This window comes from Sprattus sprattus, assembly GCF_963457725.1.
Source record: "Sprattus sprattus genome assembly, chromosome: 1".
NCBI lineage: Eukaryota > Metazoa > Chordata > Actinopteri > Clupeiformes > Clupeidae > Sprattus > Sprattus sprattus.
The window spans coordinates 64,077,558-64,105,248 of record NC_137920.1 but is presented as its reverse complement, the minus strand read 5'-3'; the positions used below and the strand labels follow the sequence as shown (position 1 = coordinate 64,105,248).

Here is a 27,691-nt window from a genome sequence, read left to right as displayed (position 1 = left end):
TCTAGCCTTACCGTATGTCTGTATAAGTGAGCTGACACTTGGTGATTGGATAAATGGAAAGGGGAGGGTTTTAGATCTAGAACCCGTCTTTGTGGGTAAGCTGCATCTGTTCCTGGATCCTCTGCATGACCTCCTGCATCCGCCGCAGCTGCAGAAAGGAGGAGAGGAAGCTGATCAGAAGAATCGATAACAAACACATACATACTGTATATGTGGGTGTACACATGCACACACACACACATACAGTATATGTATGCAAACAAAGCATGTCTATTAACGCATACACACGCGTGTGCCGATGTGGACACACACAAACACAAATGATATACAAACACATACACATACATGCAAACAGTGACATACATCCACCCTGTAGGACTTTTTAAGGACCAATTCACATTTTAATTCTGGAGCCCCCCCTCCACATTTTTGAGTGGAGCTAGGGATGGGGTGGTCCCTGGTAAAAAAAAGTTATTGCCAGAGGCTGTTGGCAGTAATGAAAACCATGGGCAATGTGGTACACACTCACAATGAAGTGTCTGAAACGGAGTTGTATTTATCAAATATCTTTTTCTTCTGCTTCTTTCTTTTTTCCCCCCACCAAGTTTTGGGCGGCAATATCATATACTTACACTTCTGATACGGAATGTAACGTTTGTGTCCCTAGGTGTGTATTTCCCTTCGTGTTAACACCCCCTGAAGGGTCAAAGGGTAGGGTAAGTTCAAAGCACTTTTAGCTAGAAAACAGGGGCAATAGCTCTAAAACAGTTTAGCCACAAATAAAAAAAAAAATGTATTCCAAGCTGGCCTCTAGAAGGCGCATGATCCCAGATTATTTGTGGAGTAGCGCCACCTAGTGAGTGATGTACAAAGTAACTAGCCAATATCTTGTGATTTGACACCCTCATCACTGCCACATTATTTGGAAGCAACCCAACTTTTGTGACATTTGGTCCATAGTGGGCACTGCAACTGACACATTTTAATATCTCAAGAACCATTTAAGCTCAAATTTTGAAATTTGGTATGCTTATACTTGGCTACATTTGCTCACATCTTTATTATATTCTGCTACATCTGACACATCCACAAACTATAGTTCCTTAGATTTTCACTCAGAGAGATATACAATTTTTTTGTCTATTGTTGCCAGAAATGTAATAATTCACGATAACTCACTTTTCTTGGAACGGAAAATATCTTGTAATTTCTGTGGAAGTCCTACTATGCCCCACCGTGCGGTACGTCTAGTTTTCAACATTGTTCAAACAGAGTTCAGTCTCCCTTGAGCTGTGCCGTCAGCACTCAGGCTCTTAAAATGTAAAATGTAAAGGAGACTCCACCTCTGCCTCCACTGGGTATGCGTTTTGATTCTCATACAGGATGGACCGGCCCCATTCACAGAGAACATTGTAGTTATGGCAGGACATACCTCTTCGTCCTTTTCCCATATATGTCGTTCGGTCTCGCTGTCCACTGGGGCCAGTGGGATTGGCAGGTCAGAGGAGCTCTCCCTCAGTCTGCTACACAGGCTACAGGACACACCCACAGGACAAAGTTAAACATATGAGACCTGAATCTTATGCTTATTCATTTCAGCTTATCTATTTCTATTTACATCACACATATGCATTAAGTTCAACATGGGCTCCTCTCTTTACATTAAAGTTTGTTAATTTGAGCTCCTTTAATTGAGCTATTTAAACAGAATGCCTATTAGCTGTCTCAGATCTTTATCTTCCTTTAGCCTTTGCAGTGGCAGATACAAATTTGTAATCCTGTGCCTTATAGGTAAACACCATACAAACACATTGATACACACACACCTCTATGTGAATACAAACACAACTCCAGCTGGGTGGGTCAGTATGGTAATGGGTTTGTTTGCAGTGACTGAAGGTTTTTGGATATTCGTTTGTGATAATACATGTTTCACCTCTAGCCTCAGTTGGGAACCGGCCCATGTTCTGCCGGCTCACGTGCCTTATGTGATTGACAGCAGTGATCACGACTGTTAGGACTCCATATCTGTGTGAAGAGACCCAGTGTTGGATGAGTTTCCCACGGCCCCCTGTCCTGCCCTCTCACCTGCGCTTTCTCTCCGTGACCACCATGCGGGTCATGTTCTCGATGCACTGGGCCCGGTAGTTCTCGTAGTGCGTCTCCCGGGTAACCTCCTTCAGGTCTTGCATGTGAGTGCGCACCAGCATGTTCCTGAGCTTCAGGAAGTCCGAGTGAGCGGGATTCTCCACTGTGACACGAGACAAGAGTACTTAAAGCAGATGCCAGAGATACAAGGTGTAACAGCAAACATATTAGTTATATTATGTGTTAGTTATTAAAAGCCTTAGCAAGAGTGCTATTATGTTTCATGAGATAGGGGGTAGATTTTGTATGTGTAAGCATACATAGATGTGTCTCTGTCCTGTATGTGTGTTTTGCACGTTTTATTCTGCCTGTGTGTACATGTGTAAGATTTTTCTTTGCATATGTATCTGTGTTTAATTTGACGCATGTCTGACTGAAATACCTTCCACGACACCCCATGGATACATGCGGCCCCTGAATCTCCGGCCCTTGCTCTCAAAGAGCATGTTGCTGCCTATCACTGCAAATGGTATGCTCTCCTGTGGGTAAAAGGCACACTGAGTACACCACCAGTAGTATAAGACCTTAAATATAATTAGTCAATTTAATATTGAGAGCTAACCAGACTAGACTGCCTGGTGTAAAGCCTTCTAGACTTTGCTTTATTTTAATATCCTATCATGCTTCCTCCTCCGTAAGACATAAGCACCTTCAGCTCCCGATCCTGGTGCTTGAAGTCCTCATCCTCGTCAGAGTCACAATCAGGGAACTGGTAGATGTGGATCCCAAACCTCTCTATCTCCTCTCGGATCTGCAGCATCCAGAGTGACAGACTGATGACATATACAAGTACACATGCACATGCAAACACACAAAGATACATGCTTTAAAACATAATCACACACACGCACACGCACACGCACACGCACACGCACACGCACACACACACACACACACACACACACACACACACACACACACACACACACACACACACACACACACACACACACACACACACAAACCTTTGAACACTACCTTAATCTTTTTCCTCCTGATTTCAGCTGGAGTAAGACTGTCTGCCTTTGCTAGGACAGGTACGATGTTAACTTTGCCATGGAGGGCCCTCATGAACTCAATGTCCAGTGGCCTCAAACTAAGACACAGGGAAAGGCAAATGTTAGGGATGCATATACTGATTTACACAAATCCTTTTGCCTTTTTACATAGTAGTCTATTTCCAGACCAAGAATATCAACTATGCTGCCAAATAGTAAAACACTAATATCTGACCCCAAAAAGCATGACACATTTGTCACTGTCAAATTTTTTTTCAAAGTATCAAACATGACAGTTTTACAGACATCCACTTAATATATCATAGCCGCAAAAAACAAGAGTTACACTGAACCAAAGGCTACATTTCAATAATTCGTAAAAAACAGTTCATGTTTAAATATCATGACAGGTTCTTAAATGGTTTCAGTGCTGGATGTGGATTGTACCCATGACCGTAGGGAGAGATGAAGTAAAGGCAGCAGTGCACACGATTGTCCTGAATGTTCTTCCGGTTCAGCCCACTCTCGTCCCTGAAGAACTGTTCAAACTGCTGGTCAATGTAGTCCTCCACTGCCTTCCAGCTGAGTATGAATGCAGAGAAATAATGAACTACAAATATGGCATGTGAACTGAATACGTATTTATTATATTAAAACATATGCTCTACATAAGTGAGTGATTATCCTCTCATCATAACAACATTTGATAAGTAGGTGATAAGAAGGCAGGACACTGATTAAGTGCCAGAGGGAGTTACGTAGAGGAGGAAGGGTTAAGGGATCTAGGCATCGGGTGAGCAGGAAGTGTGAAGGCTTACTAAGAAAATACCTCTCTCTGACTTTCCTTGGAAATGCCATTTGCTGTTTCAGGTCTACTTACGAAAAACTCAGTTCAATCAATACTTTGATATATACATAACAATTGTTTAATTTAGAATACACTCCACTTCTGAAATCTGAAAAGAAAGAGAACACATGCCTCTCTGTATTGTTGACAGCATCTCCAAAGCCAGGTGTGTCTACAATGGTTAGCCTCAGCCTGACCCCCTTCTCCTCAATGCTGACTGTGTGCTTCGTGATCTGCACTGTCTGGATGATCCTCTCTAAAGACATAGATAAGATGGCGTGTGATTGACAACAATTGACCATGGTCTTGTGCATGTTATAGATTGGTCATATCTGCCTTACCTTCAGCATTTAGCACTTTCCTGTCCTTGTAGAGGTCTGTGAGGAAGAGGCTGTTAACCAGGGTGGATTTCCCTAAGCCTGACTCTCCTAAAATAGACACACAGTTGATAGAAATAGAGGCATACTGATTATATGCCTTTCAGATATTTCCAAAAACACATATCAGTTTTATAATAGCATACGTTTTTATAAGTTTTAAAATAGCATAATAAGGCTGAATCCCATTTCTCCCGCTACCCCTTCGTCTTTCCCCTTCCCCTCCGTTTTGCGCGTTCATGTGGAGCGGTAGGGCTGTCCCAATTCACGTTAAGACAGAGGGGTAGGGGAAGGGGAAGCACTTTCTACCGCTCCAAACGGAGATTTTCCGAGGGCACACTTCAAACGGAGGGGTAGACTGATTTCCCTCAATGCATTGCGAACCCGTGATCATTAAAGAACAAACATCGCGCGAGTCCATTTAAAAATGTCGGAAACAGCAGGGAATGCATCACACAAATAAAAATATTTTCTTTGTAATTCATGATTTTAAAACTAGTTTGATGAAATGTTGCATTGTGTAAATAACAGCTGCAGGCGCCATGTTTGTTTATGTCTGGTGAGTGACAGCTGTCGCTCTCCGGTAACGTAACAGCCAACGCTTCGTACTGATGACGTACGTAATTGTTGAAGTGCTATCCCAATTCGAAGGGCTAGCGTTTCAACCCCTTCCGCTACCGCTCCGTTTGAAAAAGCGAAGGCGAAGGGGTAGGGGTAAGGGTAGCGGTAGAGATGAGAAATGGGATTGGGCCTTAGTGTAAGGATGTGCTACTTAACTTGCACTTACAGTAGTTACATTCCTAATGTTGTTTTCTCCTTTCTACGTCGCTTTGGAGCGTCTGCTAAATGACTAAATGCAAATGTTTCATTTTTTTCTATTTGTGAATGGCATCTATAGATCCAGTAAAACAATCATATTACCTGCCACCATTAGCGTGAAAGCGAAGCCCTTTTTCACAGACTTTCTATGCACTTGGTTTGGCAGTGTAGCAAAACCTACATATTCCTTATCCTGGTCCTGAAACGACAGGCAGTGAGAACAACATTGTCATCTTTGAGCAGAGATATTTGGTATTTGATTACAGGCAATTCTAACTGTAGTGTAATAGAAGCATGATTACATGTATCTTACACAGAAATGATTTATTTATTACATAATATATATAACATAAAGGCTATTTATGGTTTAATGATATTTAGCAGAATCAAATTTGTTTGTCTCCTCCACATATTACAATTGAATGTAACTCATTCAAAAGCATGGATATGGGGTCGCAAACGCAACACTCAATTACCAGCCGCTATCTCCGATTACTAATTACATCATACCTCAGCAGAGTATCTCCGGTTACTAATTACATCATACCTCAGCAGAGTCATAGGGGTCAAATCTCCCCCATGGGCTTTTGGAGCGTGAGGGGCTCACGGAGGAGTCCAGGGAGCTCATGGAGCTCAGTTGGGACCTCCGCAGGCCCTCTGGCTCGGACTCCAGGTAGCTCCGGCCCATGGAGCTGCTGCCACGAGTTGGGGTCCCGGGGGTGTGCGGGCGAGAACTGCCCTCCTTGACAGGGATATCGCGAGGGAATGTGTGCACCACTCGCGGGGGCATGTCCCGCATGGTGTAGGCCAGCTCGGCGTCCTCGGGGTCGTCGATGGATAAGTTTGACAGCTGATGAGCAGAAAAGTCACTTTCTTGGTATTTAGACACTATATCATTAGTAATTTTAGACATCTGTGTTTACTATATGACTAACAGAGAACTGACTGGCAGTGAGGATTTTTCTGATTCTGATATATCCAAGACATAGGTTTTCAAAAAACACACACTGTACACAGCAGACCAAATACACATGGGTGGAAAAGTAAACGTTTTTAAGAGCTGTTGATTTGGCCTGGCCTTGTGGTCCTCCAAACTTTTATCCAATTAAGTCATTACATGGGAAATCATGGGCACTGCATCAATCTAAGCAACAGGAACCAGACAGACTCCACACAGGGAGTGGGAGAGGAAGAGGAGAGTAGAAGAAAGGGCCAGACATGAAAAGAGTTTGTTCTTGAAGTCTCACAATCTAAAACGGTAAATGTTTGCTTTGTTTACCGTGCTTGAGAGGATTAGTCTGTTGTTCAAAATGGTGATGTATGCTGGACTGCTTGCCATGCTTTGCATATTTGGACTGTGCGCAATAAAGACATCCAAGACTTCAGGGAAATGTGTATTCAAATCTGAATTTCATAGCCTTCACTGTGCATACTACAGGGTGAAATTATACCTGGTGAGTAATGTTCCCTCTGTAAGCACTGCGTGAGTCTGTGTCGTACCTGTCACTTCTAATTACCCACAACCCCATTCGAGCCTGGTTAATTCTCTAGCACTAATGCTCTGATCTCCTCATGCAGCATGGTGAAGGTGGAAGAGAGGGTGGGGGTGGAGGAATGACTTTTATGCATTCTATACTGTGTTTTATCTATCTAGGGAGAAACACATTGGTGCAATAAGCCTGTAAGTTTTAACTAAGTTTGCATGTGTCATACCTCAGCTTCTATCCCAAAAGAAGGCACAATGGAAGGAGGGAAAACAAGTAACACGCAATTAATAGTCTGATGGCAACGCCATCCATGTGTTCCGCAAACATGTAACCTGGTTCAATGTAGGCTACTTACTTCTGTGCATTTCGAAATATCGATATTTATATATCACACTTTCATCACTCACCTCGCCTGTACATGGAGTTCCTAAATCTATGGGCAGATGAAGAACGTTCCATTCTTTGGCCGTGCAGTAAAGTTTACATAGAATAATGCTGTCAACCTATTTCTTTGCACACAGGACCCTCTTCCCAAACTCTTGACGTTTAAGAATACTGTTACTGTCGGTAACCTAAAATAGAAACAAACACTTCCATGAAAATACAACTCTATAATGAATCAGCGCAACTTAATTCCATACAGTTGCCCCACTGATATCACTGACCATGACGGCAGCGCCTGAGGCAGGCGGACTGAAGTGGATTTACATACCGTTTGAGACCCATGTGACGTATATGGCTGCCTATTGAAAATAACAGTACTTGAGATCTTTTCCTGCATTTGCATTGTAGTAGAAACATATGCATACCGTAAAACATTTGGTATTTGGTGTCCCTTCTTTGGGCGGTAGGCTACATACAGATAAACTTGCGCGTTTTAACATTTTAATTAAACTAAATGAGTAGCCTATGCTACGGCGTGTGATGTTTGTAACTTTTGGATTCGTTCTTTTTTTTGACGTATTAGTAACTTGAGATTTAATCGCACAAGGCAGCTCATAGAATGGTGACTGGCATTTGTAACCTGCTTTATGGATATTGGTCTTAGAAAAATCTAGCTGAGAAAACTTTTATTATGATACCCGGAAGTTGGCGCCTTTCGTTGTCAACACTGTTGGCTGGTATGACTATGCAGTTACCTATCTCGTTTGCGGTGTTATGTCTATAATATTTAGAAAATGTATATCAATTAATTATTGAATTCGCTTTCGCTGCTCATAAGCTCGTCTGTTTACTTCCGAATAGCCTGGACATGCGCTCATGCATCAAGCTCCTTACAAACATTATCGTAGTTCTTTCATGGTCCACCATCCAGGCATCATTTTTCAGATAGGCCTATTCTGTGCTTCAACTAACCGATGGAATTCGTTATGAGTTGCAACAGTTAATACAGGTAGTAATCACAGACGTATAACATGACTTTACAAGTAGGTTGCCTATCCTTCAGACAGCCCTATGCAGGCTTTGTCCTGAATGGAGTGAAAACAATCGAGACGCGGTGGCGACCTCTTTTGGCTGAGATGAGGAACTGTACTCTTGCAATTCACATCGCTCAGAAGGACTGGGAATGCGATGAGTGGAGAGATATGCTTGCAGGGCCTTTGGGAATGACTGACAGGCAGATACAAGAACTTCTGGATTCTGGCGAAAGATTTGGCAGAGGAGTTGTTGCAGGTTCGACCGTGTTTCTTATTTTCACTTGATCAATTGCATGGATGTTATTCAATGTAACTATAGTCAGTCAAGCAGTTAATGAATCATCAGTTTATAAGGTAGTCTACACCTAGGACTCTGGTTTATTCAATCTCTCTTGCCATTTACAGGTTGTGAGCTTGTCCAGTTTTGGGAATCTGATTCCTCACTGTGGTCATATATCCATCAGACAGGCTATTTAACATTAATAAAATCTCCCAAAAGAATGTTTCTGTATTGTTCTTTGGTTCCAGGTTTGGTGGAGGTCGGGGACACCTGGTGTTGTCCCGAAGATCAAACGGAGGCTGAGCTGAAGGAATTTGAGAGGGCAGCGGTTCTGACAGGACTGCCCCAGAAATACCTCACCCGTCTATCCAACCCTCGCTGGCTTCAGCAACCGCTCTATGCTCGAGGACATAAAGACAAATGGACTATAGATATCCCATTGAAGTTACTCCCCTCTGCCAGCGGCTGATTAACCGCATTGCTGTAACAACATTTTGTTTCTTTCTTTAAATAAATGTGTTTCATATGTTCATATTCCAGAATCTTCTTTGGTCATATGCCTCTTCATCTTACTTCCATAGAAATAAGTTAGCCAGAATTGTCTGAAATGCTTCATATTTTTTATTATATCCAAAAAGTATAAATGTTATCATAAATACATCTGAAAAAATATGAAAATGTCATGAATCTGTGCTAGGGTAAACTTGAGTGTCAACCAAAGGAATTTGGAGGACGACCATCATGGCTGTTGATGCCATTGCCATTGTGGGTTTGTTGAATGTTGGGTGCCGCAGTGGCAGAGAGAACATGGGTCATAGCCAGCATCACCTTTAGAGACAGCCAGATTGCCTTCTGCTCCTGGAGGTAGTCTACATCTCGGCTCAGAGAGGAAACTGGCTCCTCCACAGCCGCGGCCATAGGAAATTATTTGAGCATAGACTGAGAGCTAGAAGTGCACGGTGTCATGATGGAATCGGCTGCCAGGATGGTTGGGTAGTTGCTCTTCTTTGCCATGCATCTTTTGCCAACTTCTGTCATTCCACTCAGATGTTGAGAACTTGGACCAGGAGCTGAGATGGACGTGTGAAGAGGTGATGTCCCTATAGCTGGCATGGTCTGAAGAGGCTTGGCAATTCTTTGCCCTGAGCCTGATGGGGTTTCTTTTGTGACACTTGTACCTAATACCACCCCCAAGTAGGGTTTCCTCAGAGATCTCTTCACCAGGCATAGAAGGTCTGGGCACCCACGGCGAAAGCTGCAGTGTTGATAACACTCTAGCTACATAAGGAAAAACAAGTTTTTAGAATACAGTCATATCACATCCATAGCATTTAAATCAAATAGGAGAGTCTAATCATACAATCTAATCTTACCTTGGTGACCCATTTTGGCTCGGACATGAAGCAGGTCAGTGAAGCAGCACTGTCCCAGAGTGAGCCGGCCTTTCTGAACCCATACATGTTGAGCTGACGGTAAAAACCGTGGATTTTTTTGGTGTGAAAAAGTTTTGGGGGTTCTTTCCTTTCAAGCACCTCCTTTACAAAAAGGTTCTCATCAATGACAACATATATTCCAGTTTCGTCCCATCCAATCGACTTAAATTCTGGATTCTCAACAATATACCACATTTTCTTTGGAAATAGTAGGGTGAACACATGAACTTCATCTGCAACTTCAACAACATCTTGGTTTAGTTGCTCCTCAAGGCGTGGCTTCTTGACAATCACCTCTTCTGACAGCACTCTGAATACTGCTTTCTCCAGGGTAGATCTCAGCTCCTGGTCCTCATCCACTAAGGGATCTGTAGTGGTGACAATTGAGTCACACTTGTCTTGATCCCTTCTTATTTTTAAATAATTTTGGGTAGGTTTGTCCTCCTCTCCAAAAATCGACATCCACAGCTTTTGCTGGTATATCCGGACTAATTTCGGACATTGCATTACAGGGAGGCAGATCTAAAATGTTACTGCAGGTATTGTTTTGCAAAAGACTACTGGCTGGCTAAACCAAACTTTAGGAATATTCTTAATAAATGTGTTCTTTGATGTGACGCCATAAACAATCAAAACGCTAAGTCAAACGTCATTATTGTTTCATCGATGCTGTAGAATACAGTCATTTATTTATTTGAAGCATCTTAGCTTTCTAAAAAAGTTTTATTGTGGATAGGGACTTATTTTTGGCCAGCAACAAGCATGTGCCTAAAGTAGGCCAGCCTACATGACAGTTGATTATTTTGGACAAAATGACGATACACTCTTTAAAAAATATAAACAATATAATAGGCCCACATGATTTAAATAGAGCCTACCTGAAAAGCAGTTCCAGTGCAACACATCTTTACCATTAGTGAACAATGCTGTTTAATTATCTACAGTGTTTCGATTCTTTAAAAAGACAACTGCAAAAATTGCTTCAGCAGCCTACCTACAATATTGAAATATTATTAATCCTTGAACTCGAATATAATAAATGTCAGGCTTAATGGCGATGTTTTGCGAGTTTTATGTAACGCACAAATTAGCCCAGACTAAATGCAAATATTTATGTACCTTGGCCGTATAAGAAGAATTAAATTATATTCATTTAATAAATTACATGAATGAAAAATCAACAGATTAAACAAGCCATCAGTCTCTCCAAATTTAGATGTTGCGCTCTTGAGCAAGTAGGTCCCGAATTGTTTTTGTCCAATGCATTTTGGGTAATCAAAGCGCTGTATCAGTCACGATGACGTGGGCAAGTCTGAAGAGTCTGGAGGTTGGATAAAGAAGAAAATCACAGCCCCTCGCTACCTTCATACAAAAAAGTCTTAAGGCACAGATGAGTAGATAAGGACAACTTTTTCTTGGAACCTACTGACATGGATAAACACGGAACCGATTACACCGCGTCACAGGCGAGTTCGAGTCGAAAGCCTAGGACTTTAGGGGGAACTGGTTCCAGACATCCCAGCATCGAGACACTTGACAGGCGAGTCGACGTTTAGGGGTTACAAAAGTTATAGCCTTGAGTGTGACATCGATATGCCATGTAGTCTGAAGACAGCTGCTTCAAAGTGTAGATTTTGTACAGTACTTAAAGCCAAAACAAAACCTGAAGTCGTGTGTTTTGCAAACCTGTTGGCACGGTAACTCATTTAACAGAAATGTCACAGCAGAAATATGATATGAAGGCCTACCGCATTTGATGATCTTAGGTACTTTTGATTTTCTATCATAGGCAATAGCCTTGCCCACCAAACAATGACATTTTTAAAGTTAATAATTCCAATTCGAGATAGTTGTGCCAGCATTTGCACTTAATATATATATTATCAACTGCACTGATTCTGTCATTTGCATGGCATAGTATTTTTTTGATTGGACCAGAGGCGAAAGACAGTTGTTAAGCACACATTGATCATCCTAAATTGACACATCCTTTCTGCACCAGTCCTACAGGATCACACGTTGAATGGTGCAAACAGCTAATAGCAGCTACCATCTCAAGACCCATGGCACCTGAACCAATGGCTCGTGATTACAAGGTAGGAACTCTCCTTAAACATTCCCCAAAGACCATCCAGAACATCCAAAACGTATCCATCATCCATCCCATAGTAACTCTGGACATAGCCCTTATGTGGCACCGCCCCACACTAGAACAGAACCCCATCGATCCCAGTCATCCCTCGTGTGGGATTCCATAAATGTGTTGCTAATAGAAGAGTGATTCATTTTCTTAAATTTGATCTGTATACATACTGTAAATATCACAGCACCAGCTTGAGGTCTTGAGTTATCATTATGGTTGGCACCATCTGCAACTTTTGTTTTGTCTCCATGTTGAATACGGTAACTATGTTTAACCTACCCCTGTTATGTCTGAGTGTCTTTATCAATGCCGCAGATTAAAACATTTTTCCACACCCAGCTCTTGATGCAAGTGACGTGCCAAATATTTTTTTCATGAACATGCAATCCCTCATAACTCAATTCCATTGCCCTAAAGATTAAAGAATGTCAATAGACTTGTAATTGTGGCCCTCTGCATGCTTCTTGATATTGTTTCATAATTCACCTTTTCATTTGCCAGCCCTACTTACCTCCACATAAAACATTTGAATAAAAACAAAGGAAATGATTGTCTCACCCTTTAAGTCATGTATCTAATCTAATGTGTAAAGTTACTTCACTTGCTTCCACTTGGAAAAGTGCAGCTGCAAAATTGAACAGTCCAAGAGAAGTGCAACTTAATACCAGACTAAGGTAGTTAGACGAGTTACTTAGATATTCCTAGATACTAGATACTCACTGCCATCTCATTTGCAGACACCATTAATCAAATTACTGTATATGGTGGTTCTTGAAACGTTGTCACAGTGGCAGTAAATGGATCTTAAACGAGAATATTTGTAGAACTTCTGTTCAAGATGGTTGTCACTTTGGAACGCTCTAACTTAAACCAATGTTAGAGTAACCATGTGTCAGCAAACGCAAGGATCTTGACACGTTCTGCAGACCAAATGCTTACAGTTGAATTTCTGTCAGATGAAAACACACCCCAATGATTCACTGGTGTAAACCCAATCGCAACTATGGTTCAATGTAAGTGCTGCCAATCAGGCCAGCTTTTCTCGTTAACTACCACATGGCCATTATTATCGCACGGATTTAAGAGTTGTTGAGTAATATCCCCACTCTCCCTTTTGATAGCATTAGTAGCCATGGTGAACAATAACCAGATCCATGAGCCCTTTGTACGCTCTCCCTGCCGGCCGTGTGTGTTTGCCTAGCATTCTAATGCGGTGTAACACTCACAGCTGGGCCCTAGGAGAAGGGCGGAGTTCTCCACAGCGCTGGACGCCTGCCAGTTGTCCGTGTCACTGCGCCGTACCGTGCTGGGCGGAGAAGGCCTGTGGAGCTGTGGCCCCGCAAGGCCTGAGCTAGCTTGGTCTGGTTTAACTTTCTCCAGCCTGTTCCCATGTGGAAGGGCTGGGAAAGGGGTGGTGGTGGTCTTGGCTTTACTACAGATGACATAGTTCTTGTGTGATATATGTGTGTTTGTGCCTAAGTCATTGTCAAATAAAGGCTAAAGAGTTTTAATTGTATCTAAATTTTTTCCTTGAAGTTCATTGCTGAAGTACATTTATATAAGTATTTATTCTTTGTTTCATTTTATTTAGACATTCAGATCCTTGTAGTTGGTGGTCTGTACGTTATGGAGTGTTGGATTGGATAGGCTCATATTGGGGTGATACAGCAACAAGCAACAAACCTGGTCAGCAACAAGCCTTGTGTTCTCAAGTTCCAATCAGGCCAGCTTTTCTCTTCTAAACCTGATTGTTCAAATCCTTGATTGTGATTGGCTAAAAGCCGTTGTAAAATCCAGCATTACCTTACAATTTGACCTGATTACATTCCATATTACTGCGCAGCGAATGGCAAGGCATTCATATAGCGCATTTCATACCCAGTGTTCCATCTGGCTGTTGCGTTGCTTCAAGGGTTGCGTGGCAACGATTTATTTAGGAACTATAATTTTTAGTGGCGGAAGAATGACGGTTTATCATTAAACTATTGTTTCTTAAATTGAATTGTCTTTATTTATGAAACCATATAAAATATGTGTAGTAACAGGTTTAGAAAAGCAATAAGCCCCGCGAGTCCGTGCTTTGCGCTGATTTTAGAACAGGTAAGGGGGTTTAACGGCACTCCGCTTCGCGTCGTGCCTAACAACTCCCTTACCTGTTCTAAAATCAGCGCAAAGCACGGCCTCTTGGGGCTTATTGCTTAAATAAACCACCACATGGCCATTATCATTGCACCAATTTAAGGGGTGATACAGCAACAAGCCTTGTGTTTTCAAGTTGGAAATGGAACTAACATTGCAGGTGAATGCCTGTGAAATTCAAGACTGCCATTAAGTAATTCCTTCACTCTTGTTTGGCCTGGAGAATTAGCTTTTAATTTCAGGGTCTGTTTTGATTGCATGGTGGGTCTCAACCGGAATTCTAGAGTGCTTTTTACAGTAGTGCTCTCACTGTTTGTTTTATGTTCTGGTGGTCAAGGGATATTATTTGCTGTGCTCCAGAATGGAACACAGTTCTGCTGATTCAGGGAGTGCAAAACTCAACAGCTCTCCTGTATTTCTTTTGGAATATACAACGGCTACCAAATGTATTCAACCCCCCTGAAAGTCATCACTATCTTCTGGTTAAGAAAGTGACTATTTCTAAAGGCTAAATCAGTTATTTGTCTACTAAAAGTACAAATAAAAAACGAAATGATTCTGCTTGCGTAAGTATTGAGGTTAAGAACCCCTTTGCTGCCATAACAGCCTAAAGTCTATTTGAAGTGGGCTTTGCACATTGTACTGCAGTGTTTGGCAGTCCTGAATTGTAGTGCCACAGATTCTTAGTAGGCTTTTGATCAGGCTGTTGACCTAACCATTCTAAAATATTCAATTTAATGTATTTAAGCCACTTCAGTATTGCTTTAGCCTTATGCCTTAGGTCGTTGTCCTACCCGAACCTTAGTTAACTTAACTTAACAGACTGCAACAGGGTTTATTGTGATATTGTATAGATTCATTTTTATTCATTCTTCCAGCAATTCTAAAACGTTTCCCAGTTCTTGCAGATGAAAAATATTCGCACATCATGATGTTACCACTGCCATATTTCACGACTTGGATGGTGTTTCTTGAAGCTTTGCCATTGTTAGATTTACTTCACTCGTAGCACAGCACTTTGAGGATTGGCCAGACGTCCTATTCTGGGTTATATGACCATACTACCCCTTCCAACATCTTACACCACCTCCATACTTTAATGGGTATCTTCTAAAATAATGTATTTTTTTTGCCCCCCTCGAATAGTCCAGTTTTATGGAGAGCTCTTAAGATTCCTGACTTCTGCACCAGCGCCTTAATTCCAGCCACTGAATTTTGGTGATTTTTTGGGGTGACGGCTGGACTTTGGTGGCCCCCCTCACCAGTTACCATCCATCCTTGGAGGCTTGGTTTGGGGGAATAGCCTTTTCTACAAGGAATCGGGGCAGGGTTTTTCAAAGCCTTCTTATTGCTGCCTACGTCATTCGTAAATTATACTTTAAGCTGTACCTTAACGTTTCAAGGGGTTTCCCAGAATGTTATAAGCTTAGTATACCTTCTGGGATACATCTGCAAGGTTGGTCTGGACCACCCTATACCTTAACACATTTCAGATAAGACAAACATTTTCGAGACAAAAAATGTGTTTGTGACTTATTCATTGACTGCGATGTAAGACCAATATATATGTTGCATTACATTTTCTGCTTCATTAAATAAAAAGAAAAAAACAGCGGCATAAATTAATTAGCAGTTCTTTTTTAATCCCATGTGAATACAAACAAGTAGCATCTAACCTTTCTATTAATGATCCCTTGCACTCTAATCTGAGTCGTGTCCGTCATATGCCTACTCACTTCACACTCACTCAAACCCATGTGAATGACAATAATTGATGCCAGAAACATGGATTCATGGATTCAGCCTCTTAGGGAATATGTAGGAAGGTTTCTCTTCAGGGAACTTTTAAGAGATGGTTTTGGAAACATGTGTAGAAAAGTAAACCACAAGGGTATACCTCTCAAGTCTAACGCTAAGAGACACCGTTATCTGGAAACCCAGCACTGGGTGGTGTGATGCAACTTCCACTTTCTTCTTATGAACCCAATGGTGCTCAATTGGACATCAAAACACTTGGGTATTATCTAATCTTTAGCTCACTTATCCGCCTGGTCTCTTTAGTCCTCATGTCCTCTGTTATTTCACAGCTTGGCTGATGACCCTTAGACAGAGAGGTTTTTATATCCTGAGGGATGGTGTCTACTTTAACCACTCATAGGTAGAACCTAATTATGATTAGTTATTGTCAAATCATTTGTCATTGGCCTTAATTTGGAACTCAAAAGCACAGGGGATTGAATACTTATGGTAGTAATATATTTCAATTTTTTATTAATTAATTTGTATTGTTAGCAGACAAATAAAATTGGTTGCCTTTGGAAAGACAGTAGACTCTAGTGACTAGAGCATACATATTTGCAATGAAAATACTGCTTGTAAAGATATGTGTAAGTATCCTTAGTAAATGTAAAAAATGGGGATGACTTTCAGGGGTGGTTGAATACTTTTGCAAGCCACTGTTTAGCCATATCTATCTTGTGTGTACATGTTGTATGTGTCTTGGAAGGAAGTGCAACCTTGTTTGCTTTCATATTTTGTCATCAACTGATTTTATGTGCCGTTTATGCCTACTGAATGTACTGAAATAGTTTCTAGTGTCTTCTTCTTAATGTTCTGCATAAAGGTCTTGGAGAAGTTGTTTTCAGAAAGCTTGGAGTTACTTTTTGTATACTAGCATGTAGACTAAATGAGCATGTCACGCTAATTTGATTGCAGTGTATGTATGTGTATCTCGGCCTGCTAGCGTGGTGTAGTGGGTACCTCTGTGGTGAAGTGATTCTGTACAGAGTACAAAGTTGTCAGAGGATTTTTATCGTCTTGTCTATCTGGGGATGAAAAACTTGCCGTTGCAGCTATACATACAGCTATCCCTCACAATTAGTATATTAGTTTAGATATAATGTGATTACATTTCCTCAGTCTTCCTTCAATCTTAGCATGGTTTTTATGTCAGTCTTAGCAGTGTTGTGTTTAGCTTGTCCATACCTATATTAATACTTTGAAGCTCCTCAGATTTTCTCATGGCAGTGTGCTTCATTGGTGTGTCTGGCAGGCGCTGAGAGATGGGAATAAACAGGCCCAGATGGAGGAGGCCCCTCGTATCCCTGGGGAGTCCATCAAAGCCATAGGTAAGGGGGGGGGGGGGGGGGGCTTAATATTTTGTCTGGTTATGCTGGCTTACATGCTTAATTTCAGTCATTTTTTAATTGTTCTTCGAAAAAAGTGGTTCACTCGCCTATAAGACCTACTTTCAGAGGCAAAGAAACTATATTGCTTGGTTTTCATGTTATTTAGTTTCTTTTGACTTCAGCATGCCGATTTTGGTGTTGTGAACTGAAAAACAACAGTAAGCTGTGTCTAGGAAATCTTCTGTGTTAAATGTTTCTAACAAAATGTCTGGCTGGTTTGAGGATGACTCTGTCTGAACGGAATATTTACCTGTGAGATAACTGGTCTCCTTTCAGCAAAAGACGTCATGTATATTTGCCCCTTTTCTGGGGCTGTTAGCGGTACTTTGACCATCACCGACTACAAACTCTACTTCAAAAGCCTGGCTCGGGTAAAACTCTTCTTGTTGCTTGATTTTGCTCCTGTCTGCCTTGATTTGGTTGTACTTCGGCTCATGGCATGTTGTTTTGAAAATACAAGTATGAGTATTTGTCTTTTTTGTGTGTCTTACATAAAATCTGTTCAATGGTGGTGATAGGAGCCTCCATTCCTCCTGGATGTGAATCTGGGCGCCATCAGTCGTTTGGAGACTATTGGAGTGCAGAATCACGGCGAGAACACAAGAGGCCTTGAGATAGTGTGCAAAGTCAGTGAGAAACAGAAGACCACGAAACATACCACTAAAGGTGTTTGCCACAACCAGAGCTGAAATGACTCCTATGGTTCTTCTGTGCTCTTCTTCACAGGACTTAAGACACCCACGATTTGCGTACAAGAAGGAGGAACAGAGTAAACTGCAGATTTTGGAGATGTTGACCAAATATGCCTTTCCTCTGTCTCATGATCTGGTACATAGTCAAACTAATGTGATTTTAGTCCCTACTCTCTTCCCACTGTAGAAGTGTTGATGAAGCCAGTGAATGCTGTGAATGCCAATGGTAAACACTATATATGGCTCTGTGACCAAATAAAACTGACCTAGTGTCAACTCATCTTAGATGTGTTCTCTCCATTTGCAGCCACTGTTTGCATTCTTGTACCAAGAGAAGTTTCCGGAAGATGGTTGGACAGTTTATGACCCTGCAATAGAGTACAAAAGACAGGTACAGACATTTGTGAAACAGTAGATCAGATTGTTGTGAGTAATCCAAGTACTGTCCAAGTAGTGTTTATAGCAGGGTTTGCAGCACCTTAGAGTATTTTTTTTTTTAAGTATATGCATTATGATTTAAAGAGAAATTTAAATTGACAAAAGTAATTTGGGAAATATAGCCTATTTTATGTCTTGTGTTTAATTGTATTTTATCATTTGTATCACAAATGCACAAAGCAGTCTCCTCTGTTGTGTTTGTTGGGCAGGGATTGCCCAATGAGAGCTGGATCATCAGTAAGATCAACTGCAGTTATGAGGTGTGCGACACCTACCCTGCTCTGCTGGTCGTGCCCTCCAGCATCAGTGATGATGAGCTGAAGAAAGTGGCCACCTTCAGAGCCAAGCATCGCATTCCAGTAAGCTCTGTGTCTTGGGTGGACTGTATACACACACGCACGTGCATTCACACGCACACACACATACACCCACACACACACACAGGAATATACACCCTCACACACACACACACACACACACACACACACACACACACACACACATATCATCTGGGATCAATGAGGTCCCATGCTTGACTCAGTGGGCACGTATTGAACCTTGAATTATTTAATGATTACAAAATAATTTCTATTGCAAACACATGTTATCATTTTAGTCTGTGATTTAAATGAAACTGGTTTTGAATTGAAATCTGTCCAGTATTGCTAAAACTGGCAAACTCAAAACGGCTATTAAATGTAATCCTATGGGGCAAGTATCCGTGTCAAAGTAATCTGATTGTTTAAGTCATTGATAGGCTTATTATAAGTATCTGACAACATGGAAAGGAACCCCACAGAGATAGACCTGTGTCTGTTTACCTTGCTAATTGTAAATAAACTGTTGAAATGGACTGTTTTTACAGTTTCTGTAGTATAAGTTTCAATTTCTGTCGAAATGTCCCAAAAGGTTCCCTTTAAGTTGTTGCTTTTGTACAGTGGAAATAGATCCTGCTAAATTAAATTAAATTAAGCTCAAGCCATCTCCCAGAATTCAGCTCTGTGCTGGCAGTGACACTGGCTTCTCTCTTCCTCAGGTTCTGTCGTGGATCCACCCAGAGAGCCAGGCTGCCATTATTCGCTGTGGCCAGCCTCAGGTGGGTCTGTCAGACCGTCGGTGCAAGGAGGACGAGCGGTACCTGCAGACCATACTGGACGCCAACGCCCAGTCACACAAGCTCACCATCTTTGATGCACGGCAGAGCAGTGTGGCCGACACGAACAAGGTGCAAAGGATGTTGGTTTGAGACTATCTGGTGCTCTGCTTCAGAAAGTGACCTCCTCTTGTCTCAATGTGTGGACATTATTGTAAGATACACAAGATGATGAACTCTCAACTAATTTGAATAAGCGATTATATATTGTCTTATAATTGGAAATTTTAGTATGGAAAAAATGATATGTGTGTTTAATCATGTGTGTCTTATGTAAAAAGCAATTCATTCGGTGGTTGTTATTCTTCATTCTGCGGTGTTAACATAATTAGCAGTTTTGTCCTAACAGATTTTTTTGTGTGATATCTACTCACCTGATTGTAGGCCAAAGATGGTGGCTATGAGAGTGAGAGTTTCTACCCCAACATGGAGCTGAACTTCCTGGAGATCCCCAACATCCACGTGATGCGCGAGTCTCTGAGGAAGCTGAAGGAAGTGGTCTACCCAGCCATCGACGAGGCTCACTGGCTCTCAGCCGTGGATGCTACCCACTGGCTTGAGTACATTCGGGTGAGAGGGGGCCTTTGGGTGTTCACTGGGTTCACAAGTTTTTTTCCTCTGCCAAATCACTAAATGTTAATCTAATGTAAATATTAATTTGCCCTCCTTCTTCTTCATTCTTGGTCACTAATCTATAATAATATATAATTATATATTATAAATATAAAATCTCTAATTCATTAATTTGTAAAAAGATGTTTCAGTGTTTGTGTACACATCCGTGTACACACTTCAGGTAGATTTTGTAGATGATGGTGCAGATGATCAGATTTGCTGATTGTAGTGACAGTTGGTTTGTATTTTGGGCGATAGGTGCGCCATTTTGTCACTGACAGCTGTGGTCATCCTTGAACTTCATGTCCTTAAAGTCATTTTATGTTTAACTTTGCCCCCCCCCCCCCCCCCCCCCCCCCCCAAGCCCATTTATCAGTGTCTAAGCAGCCGTTTGTTCTCTATGCCAGTTGCTTCTGGTCGGGGCGGTACGCATCGCCGACAGGCTGGAGTCGGGGAAGACGTCAGTGGTGGTCCACTGCAGCGACGGCTGGGACCGCACAGCCCAGCTCACCTCGCTGGCCATGCTGATGCTGGACAGCCACTACCGCACACTCCGGGGCTTCCAGGTCCTCGTAGAGAAAGAGTGGCTCAGCTTCGGATACCGCTTTGCCTCAGTGAGTACAGAAGGCTGTGAGGGACATTTTTTTAAGTTGCTTTTTTATATATTAGTTTGGTATTCATTGATCAGCTCACCTGGAGAGTAGTGTGAGAGATTTTAGTATGAAGCACGGACAGTGATGCTGGGACACAGATTCATGTTTGTCCACTCTTGTTTTCATTAAATTCAATTCAAGTTTTTATTGCACTACCAAGTGTATGTTCAGGGTAATCATGACATGCTTTAAATTATGGTTTGGACACCACTTAACCTCTGTGTGCAGGAAGGGACCTTATCCATTAGTATCATCTGAGTTTGCAAGGTTTGAACAATTTAGTGAAATGCAATAATCATCAGCCACCATCAATCCTGTGTACTAACAAGAATGAATAAGGTCCCTCCTTTCAGTCTCTCCACGTCAAAGTGACTAGGTTTGTTTAGTGTACTTATGAGGACTACGGTGTGGATTAGGTCATTAGGCTATAGCACTTTGGTTTGACTGGTCTGTCTTGTGTTGTTTCCAGCGTGTAGGGCATGGAGATGAGAACCATGCCAACTCAGAGCGCTCTCCGCTGTTTGTCCAGTTCATGGACTGTGTATGGCAGATGACCAGACAGGTGGGTAATCTGCTTGGAGCGTAGCTCTTGCTTGCCCCCTAGTGGCAATGCAGTGGCTGTTTTTTTAAGGAAATGTATTCAAATTGTGTTTCTTGGTCTAGCATTCATGGCATACTATGAAACAGAAGACAATTGTACATAATCATTTGCTTGAAGGTGCCAAATGCTTTGGCACCTTCAAGCAAATGATTATGTACAATTGTCTTCTGTTTCTTACATGTCATGTTGATCAAAAAGTATTGTACTGGATCTCTGTTGAATATTCTTTGCCCCCAAAACATCTACCCTTTAGTTCATTGCAAAACTCATGCCGAACCAGTTATCAGAATCTGTCATATTTTATTTTCTATTTAACTTTTTTGGTAAATGTCTCCTGAATTGATGAATTGCTCTCAGGTGAATCTTGGCTTTCTGTTATGAAGGGGAATGTGTGAAGAGTTCAACCAGTTCTCTAAAATGGCTCAGTGGTATATCTCATTACCCTTCAACTGACAAGCATAGAGCACAGCACAGTGTCACCAGTGCTGACAATGGAAGAACAACAAGGAGATGAACAGGGTCAACAACCAGGAAGAAGAAGAGGAGTAAAGTAACGGAGGAAGAGGTAGAAGAGGCCAAGGAGGCCAAGGACCCCATACAGCAGTTGTTTCCTGTTATCGTGTCTATTTCTGTATTTTTACTTTGTGGTATGCAGTTTTGTACAACAGCCTTGTCTTTGTTTTCTGCACCGCAATGACCTGGTCTGTCAACAAATTACAGTACAAAAAGGAAAAACATAGATGGGAATCCTGTGCAATCTCTTGCAATCAGTCAACAACATGCAGCAATGTGTAACTTTGTACTGTTGAAATGTATATACGACAGACAGAACATTTTCTGCAGGGCAATGCAGCCTTGTGCATTTTCAATCATTGTTATTAAAACCTTTTAGCCATAGATCATATCACAAAATACATAAAGATTACACTGTTATAGAGACAACATAAGTAAGCATTTTAACTGTCTTGTTTATAAACAATGACACTAGTACGTGTCTTTCTGGTGGCACTGACACGTTGATATATGTATTAGGATATAGGATAAGGATTAGGAGCAAGTTACAGGCTTTTGCAGGTAATCCATTGTGTTGTCTTGTTTGTAGTAATTGTTTCCAGAACTGCTCATTCTGCAAATGTTAAAGGTGATTCGAGAAATGTACCAAAGCAACTGAGAAGAACTGTAAGATGTTGTTCAGAATCATGTTATACAATTGCAGTAATTTCGTTATATTTCTTAATGGTTGTATCCTTCTGGACTGTAGCTTTTATTCAATCTAGGAACCTTGTGAGTCATAATAACCAAATTTTTCTTCATACAGTTTCCCTCAGCTTTCGAGTTCAATGAGCTGTTTCTCATCACTGTGCTGGACCATCTCTACAGCTGTCTCTTTGGGACCTTCCTTTACAACAGCGAGCAGGAGCGAATACTCAAAGTACCGGCCTTTGCTTTTTAAAAAGAAATGTCTAAATGATACACACAACCACTTCGGTGGAACTGATGAACATAAAACAAGCTAAATAATGAACAGCTTAATAAATGAAAACATAAATAAAAGAAAGAAACTAGGATAATGTGAACAAAATATGTATAGCATTTACAGTCTACACAAATTGCGTTCTAAATGTAAAGGTAAATTACTCACATATTGTAGAGGGAATTTCACAGATAATAAAATATCCAAGGTCAGGGAAGCTTAAAGGAACATCATCAAGAGTAATATTGTTTGTAACTGCCGTAAGAGTGATATCGTTTTTATATCTGCCATTTGTGTTTCTCCTTAGGAGGTGCCGGCAAAGACGGTGTCCCTGTGGTCCTACATCAACAGCCAGGTGGAGGACTTCACCAACCCATTCTATGTGGCCTACGAGCACCATGTCCTGTACCCCCTGGCTAGTACTAGACACCTGGAGCTGTGGGTGAACTACTATGTGCGCTGGAACCCACGGATGAGGCCACAGGTGAGTGGTGCAGTCATTCAGTGCAATTCAGATTTGTGTTCCTCTGAGCAAAGTTCTTATTGGCAAGTCTCGCCTCTTGGCAGCCATCTTTTCAAACGGATCTAGCAGCTATTTCAGGCTCCTATCTGAATGAATGGGAGTCAAACAGACTTTAAAGCGTTTAAATCTGGAATCAATGGCATTAACAACTTTTCAACATCTGTTAAGATGGGGCTTTATATAATGTTTTTTTTTTTTTGTCACTGTGCATGTGTTAAATTTCTGCTACTTTGAGTTTACTTGGTGCGGGCAAAGTGGAAGTTTATTTGGTGCGGGCAAAGTTTTGTGCTTGTCTTTCAGTGTGCAGATGCATCAGCTGAGATGGTTGGTGTCTCAACAGTTTTCACTTCAGAGAACTCGAATAACTCAAAACTTTCATCCTTATAGATTCTGATTAGTACACAGGATTGATGGTGGCTGATTATTGCATTTCACTAAATGTTCATCCTATATAGTTGGCTAGGGGAGTGACACCAATCACTGCTGAAATGTGGGGTCCGTCCTTTCCTTATAGTACTGTAGATATGAATGCCTGGCTCATTGTCAGTATAGGATACTACTTCTTTTTCCTACCAGACAGTTTCAAGGTTTATATGAATATTCACACAACACACGTAGGGAGGGAATCACAGAGAATATTCACACTAGACATCGGACTGGTTTATGTTTCTTCAAGCATATGTTGTGATATAGGTTTTTAAAGTTTAGTGTTATTTGTCATGCTTCTACATGGTTTTCTTCAAACATTTGTTGTGATATATGTGTACTGTTCTCTGATGATGCGTGAGCAGTGGTTGTGGTGATGCGTGTGTCTGACGTAAAGTGATGTATCTGCGGGCCTGTGTACTAATGTTACTTGCATCGCACAGTAAGGGGCTTCTTTGAAAGGTAACCCTCAGTGAAATGATCCTTAGTTGTTTTCCTCTCTCTCTCTCTCTCTCTCTCTCTCTCTCTCTCTCTCTCTCTCTCTCTCTCCCTCTCTCTCTCCCTCTCCTTCCTCCCCTCTCTCTCTCCCTCTCTCCCCCCCTCTCCCCCTCTCTCTCCCTCTCTCTCTCCCTCTCCTCCCCCCACTCTCTCTCTCCCTCTCCCTCTCCCCCCCCTCTCCCCCCCTCTCCCCCCCCCTCCCCCTCTCTTTCTCCCTCTCTCTCTCCCTCTCTCTGTTGTGTTCTTCAAGGTGCCGGTGCACCAGAGTCTGAAGGAGCTGCTGGTGTTGAGAGCTGAGCTGCAGCGGAGAGTGGAGGAGCTGCGAAGAGACGCCTCCTCCTCGTCAGCACAGCCCACCTCGGCCACACACACACCAGGCGCACCGATGCACACCACAGTCTAGAGACAGACAGTATGCACACGAACGAGTGAACATTTGGGTGCTCATACATACACACACACACACACCGAACACACACACACACACACACTTTTCGAATGAACCTTGGAATTCTTGCATCCTGCCAGTCACCTAAGTTTGCCAAAGTGCTCACAGTGCTATACCATTGTAGGTCTGTGGCTCTGAAACATCTTATCCTCTCTGTATTTATTTAGTCTGTATTTATGTAGAGCAGCCTGGTCTTTTTTACACAAACAGTTCCAACTCTCATATGTGTCAGTAATCTTATTACCTGTGAAGAAGATATATACAGTATCTACTGTGTGTATGAACATTGCTGAATGAAGGTAGAACCATAAAGGGAACTGCATCCAGAGGCAATGTTATTCAGTCTAATATCTCTCTTATACTTCAGTCCATGTGTATGCTTTTGACCTGTTGGAGCTGTTATTGTGTATGACTGTTATTATTTTTAGCAGTTGGATAAGCATTATTTTGATATTTCTGCCATTATCACTTGTAAATAGATTTAAATTGTAAATATGAAATTACATAATTTAGCGTTTGCTATGTTAGTAAGCAGTTTTTGCATAGTCTTAGCTCTTTGGGTTACATTTGATGAATCAAAGGTGCTTGTTCTTTTAATAAAAAACATGTTAATTGATATAATTGTCTGAATTATTTAAGCAATAAGGTTCGAGAGGCAGTACGGTATCGTCAATAATGTACTTGTTCGAGGGAGTTGTTAGGCCCGACGCGCATCGTAGGGCCGGCAAACCCTCGAACAAGTACATTATTGACGATACCGTACTGACTCGAGTACCTTATTGCTTTTATAACACGGTTGCTTTATAAATATTAAGTACAATTGAATTATAAACACTAAGCTGCCTTTCAGCAGAAAAAAGTTCTAGTCACCAAACTGTGTATCGCATTTCAGTAGCCAAGAGAAAATAGTCCCCCTTTGTGTGGCTGTTGCTATGCAACAGACAAATAGCATTGGGAACTTCACGTCTGTAAGCCTAGCACAAAAGCTACGTGTGTTTCAATGGAGTTTTGGTCTAAGCGCTAAAAGTCACCTACAAATAATATTCGAGACTTTCAGTAAAGACTTACAATACTCTGCAACATTCGTGTAGCACAGAAACAACTAACCGAGTCAATTTAGACATATAAAAAGTCGTGTAGATAGCTTAATTCACATGAAACATTCCCCACTACATTAGCCACAACACGCCGCCATCTTTGTTAGATATTTTCTTTTGAGTGCGCACTGATTTGGAACGCTCAGGTAGATGAAAACAGGTCGTACAGTTACTATACCGTTGAATATAGCACACCCCGGAACTCACTCTCAGAATGGTGGATTCCATCTACCCGTGTTATAATTCCATCTACCCGTGTTATGTAAGGGATAACGGCCGACGAGCTGTCCAGTTCTACGAAGTTAATGGACGCTGCGGGGCAAAGAACACCACGACGCGGAGCGGAGTGGTGTTGGTCCGCAGAAGTCCATTAAGGCCGCGTTCACACTAGACTTCTTTTTTTAGAAAAAAGCGCCGCCTTCTGCGCCTTTTTTACATGCAACTCTATGGGAAAAAGCAAAAAGGCGGACGCCTTTTCAGAAAGGCGCCGCCTTTTATAAACTTCTAAAAAAGCGCAACCTCCGACGCCTTTTTGAGTTCAATTTTCTCAACTTTTCAGAAAGGCGCCGGGTGACGTCAAGCGCCTTTTTCACAGCTGACCTATCAGGACGAGGAGAGTAGGTAGTCGCGTACCTTCCCTAGTAACCTTCTATCTTAGTTTAACCGACCAAACGCAGTAGACCATCGGATTTGAACCTAGAAGTTTTTAGTTTATCTTTTTTTTGCTTAGATTTTTAGAAAGTTACCGAGAAATAGACACTGTACAATTTACAAACCACATTATTGTATCTGAAAAATACGTCTAAGAGGATTTGCGAGGTGTCTGAGCTATGATACTAACTAATGTTAGCATGCTACTAGCCGTTAGCGATTAACTGTGTTTTTGCAAAGCATCTGCCCCAACTTTCTTTTCCCGACATTGACATGTATCTTGTACATAATCCATTCCCATAAACCGGAGATTTCAAGCGTACAGAAACTCTTCTGAGCAGGCAAGAGTGCCAATATTGGCCAACGAGTTGTAGCCAAATTCCTGGGTGACGGGCTAAATAGCTTGCTAGCTTTGATAATACACAGCCATTACTACGACTGTATCAATGTGCTGCGTTTCACTTTACAGGTCAGTCATTCCCTAAATCTTTAGCTATTGTATATTTAGGTTGTCACATTCAACAGCGCAACATATCCCCTAGCGTTTTGAACTTTCTGTGAGTTGTGACCGTATGTTATGACTGTAATGTGTTTGCATCAGACACAAATATGGCGGTGCTTAAAAGACAGTGACGTCACATAATATCCATGAATTCTGAAGCGCTCAAAAGGCGCTGAAGGCTGCGCTTTTTTCTTAAAAAAGAAGTCTAGTGTGAACGCCGCTTAACTTCGTAGAACTGGACAGCTCGGAGGCCGTTATCCCGCTTATCTCCCGTTTACAACATCCCAAAAAGTTTTTATTATTATTATTATTATTTAGAATTTCCTTTATCTTTAGGAAATTTAATATGCATAATAACCTGATGAATTCTTGATTTGAAGCCTAGTGCTCCCGTTAGAGAAAGTAGTGAGAAAGTAGTGCGTGGAACTGGACCTTTAGTTTCCCCGGGCGTTGCTGCAAAGTGACACTCATGAGCTCACCTCTGTAAAGTAAACGGACACACGGACACAGGTATTGTTCATAAGGTTTTACTATTTACAATAGACCCTTTTATGACCTACGTCATAAACGTTAAGCGCACACATTCTGGAGGCAAAAAAGCGGCAACTTTAACCATAGTTAGTGACAGTGCAAGAGGATTTTG

General features: G+C 41.6%; 3 protein-coding genes across 3 annotated transcripts; 2 read left to right on the top strand and 1 right to left on the bottom strand.

Moving 5' to 3' along the window:
* Positions 1-76: 76 nt before the first annotated feature.
* On the bottom strand, positions 77-6,102 carry septin4a (septin 4a; the record flags this gene model as incomplete). Its single annotated transcript, XM_080843527.1, has 11 exons — positions 77-148; positions 1,433-1,532; positions 2,089-2,251; positions 2,531-2,627; positions 2,798-2,899; positions 3,127-3,244; positions 3,594-3,728; positions 4,126-4,249; positions 4,335-4,421; positions 5,292-5,388; positions 5,737-6,102. The coding sequence occupies 11 exons, from the start codon at positions 6,100-6,102 to the stop codon at positions 77-79; spliced, it is 1,461 nt and encodes a 486-aa protein (XP_080699653.1).
* Positions 6,103-7,794: 1,692 nt separating this feature from the next.
* Positions 7,795-8,855, top strand: LOC308360683 (protein EOLA1). The gene is made up of 2 exons (XM_080832731.1): positions 7,795-8,350; positions 8,623-8,855. The coding sequence occupies exons 1-2, from the start codon at positions 8,092-8,094 to the stop codon at positions 8,841-8,843; spliced, it is 480 nt and encodes a 159-aa protein (XP_080688857.1). The 5' UTR covers positions 7,795-8,091; the 3' UTR covers positions 8,844-8,855.
* A 2,476-nt stretch (positions 8,856-11,331) lies between these two features.
* mtmr1b (myotubularin related protein 1b) lies at positions 11,332-25,407 on the top strand. Its single transcript, XM_080848874.1, has 14 exons — positions 11,332-11,903; positions 17,142-17,217; positions 17,554-17,648; positions 17,796-17,903; positions 18,004-18,105; positions 18,277-18,360; positions 18,617-18,766; positions 19,444-19,632; positions 19,945-20,130; positions 20,583-20,789; positions 21,298-21,390; positions 22,748-22,861; positions 23,211-23,387; positions 24,601-25,407. Exons 1-14 carry the CDS (start codon positions 11,871-11,873, stop codon positions 24,751-24,753), a joined length of 1,767 nt encoding a protein of 588 aa, XP_080705000.1. The 5' UTR covers positions 11,332-11,870; the 3' UTR covers positions 24,754-25,407.
* Positions 25,408-27,691: the final 2,284 nt, after the last annotated feature.

Excerpts from the sequence above, each read along its gene's own strand:
- mtmr1b (XM_080848874.1), top strand. The coding sequence starts at position 11,871 with ATGGCACCTGAACCAATGGCTCGTGATTACAAG. Across the intron at positions 17,218-17,553 it reads GGAGTCCATCAAAGCCATAG|CAAAAGACGTCATGTATATT; the intron begins GTAAGGGGGGGG and ends GTCTCCTTTCAG. Across the intron at positions 21,391-22,747 it reads TATGGCAGATGACCAGACAG|TTTCCCTCAGCTTTCGAGTT; the intron begins GTGGGTAATCTG and ends TTCTTCATACAG.
- LOC308360683 (XM_080832731.1), top strand. The coding sequence starts at position 8,092 with ATGACTTTACAAGTAGGTTGCCTATCCTTCAGACAGCCCTATGCAGGC. Across the intron at positions 8,351-8,622 it reads TGGCAGAGGAGTTGTTGCAG|GTTTGGTGGAGGTCGGGGAC; the intron begins GTTCGACCGTGT and ends CTTTGGTTCCAG.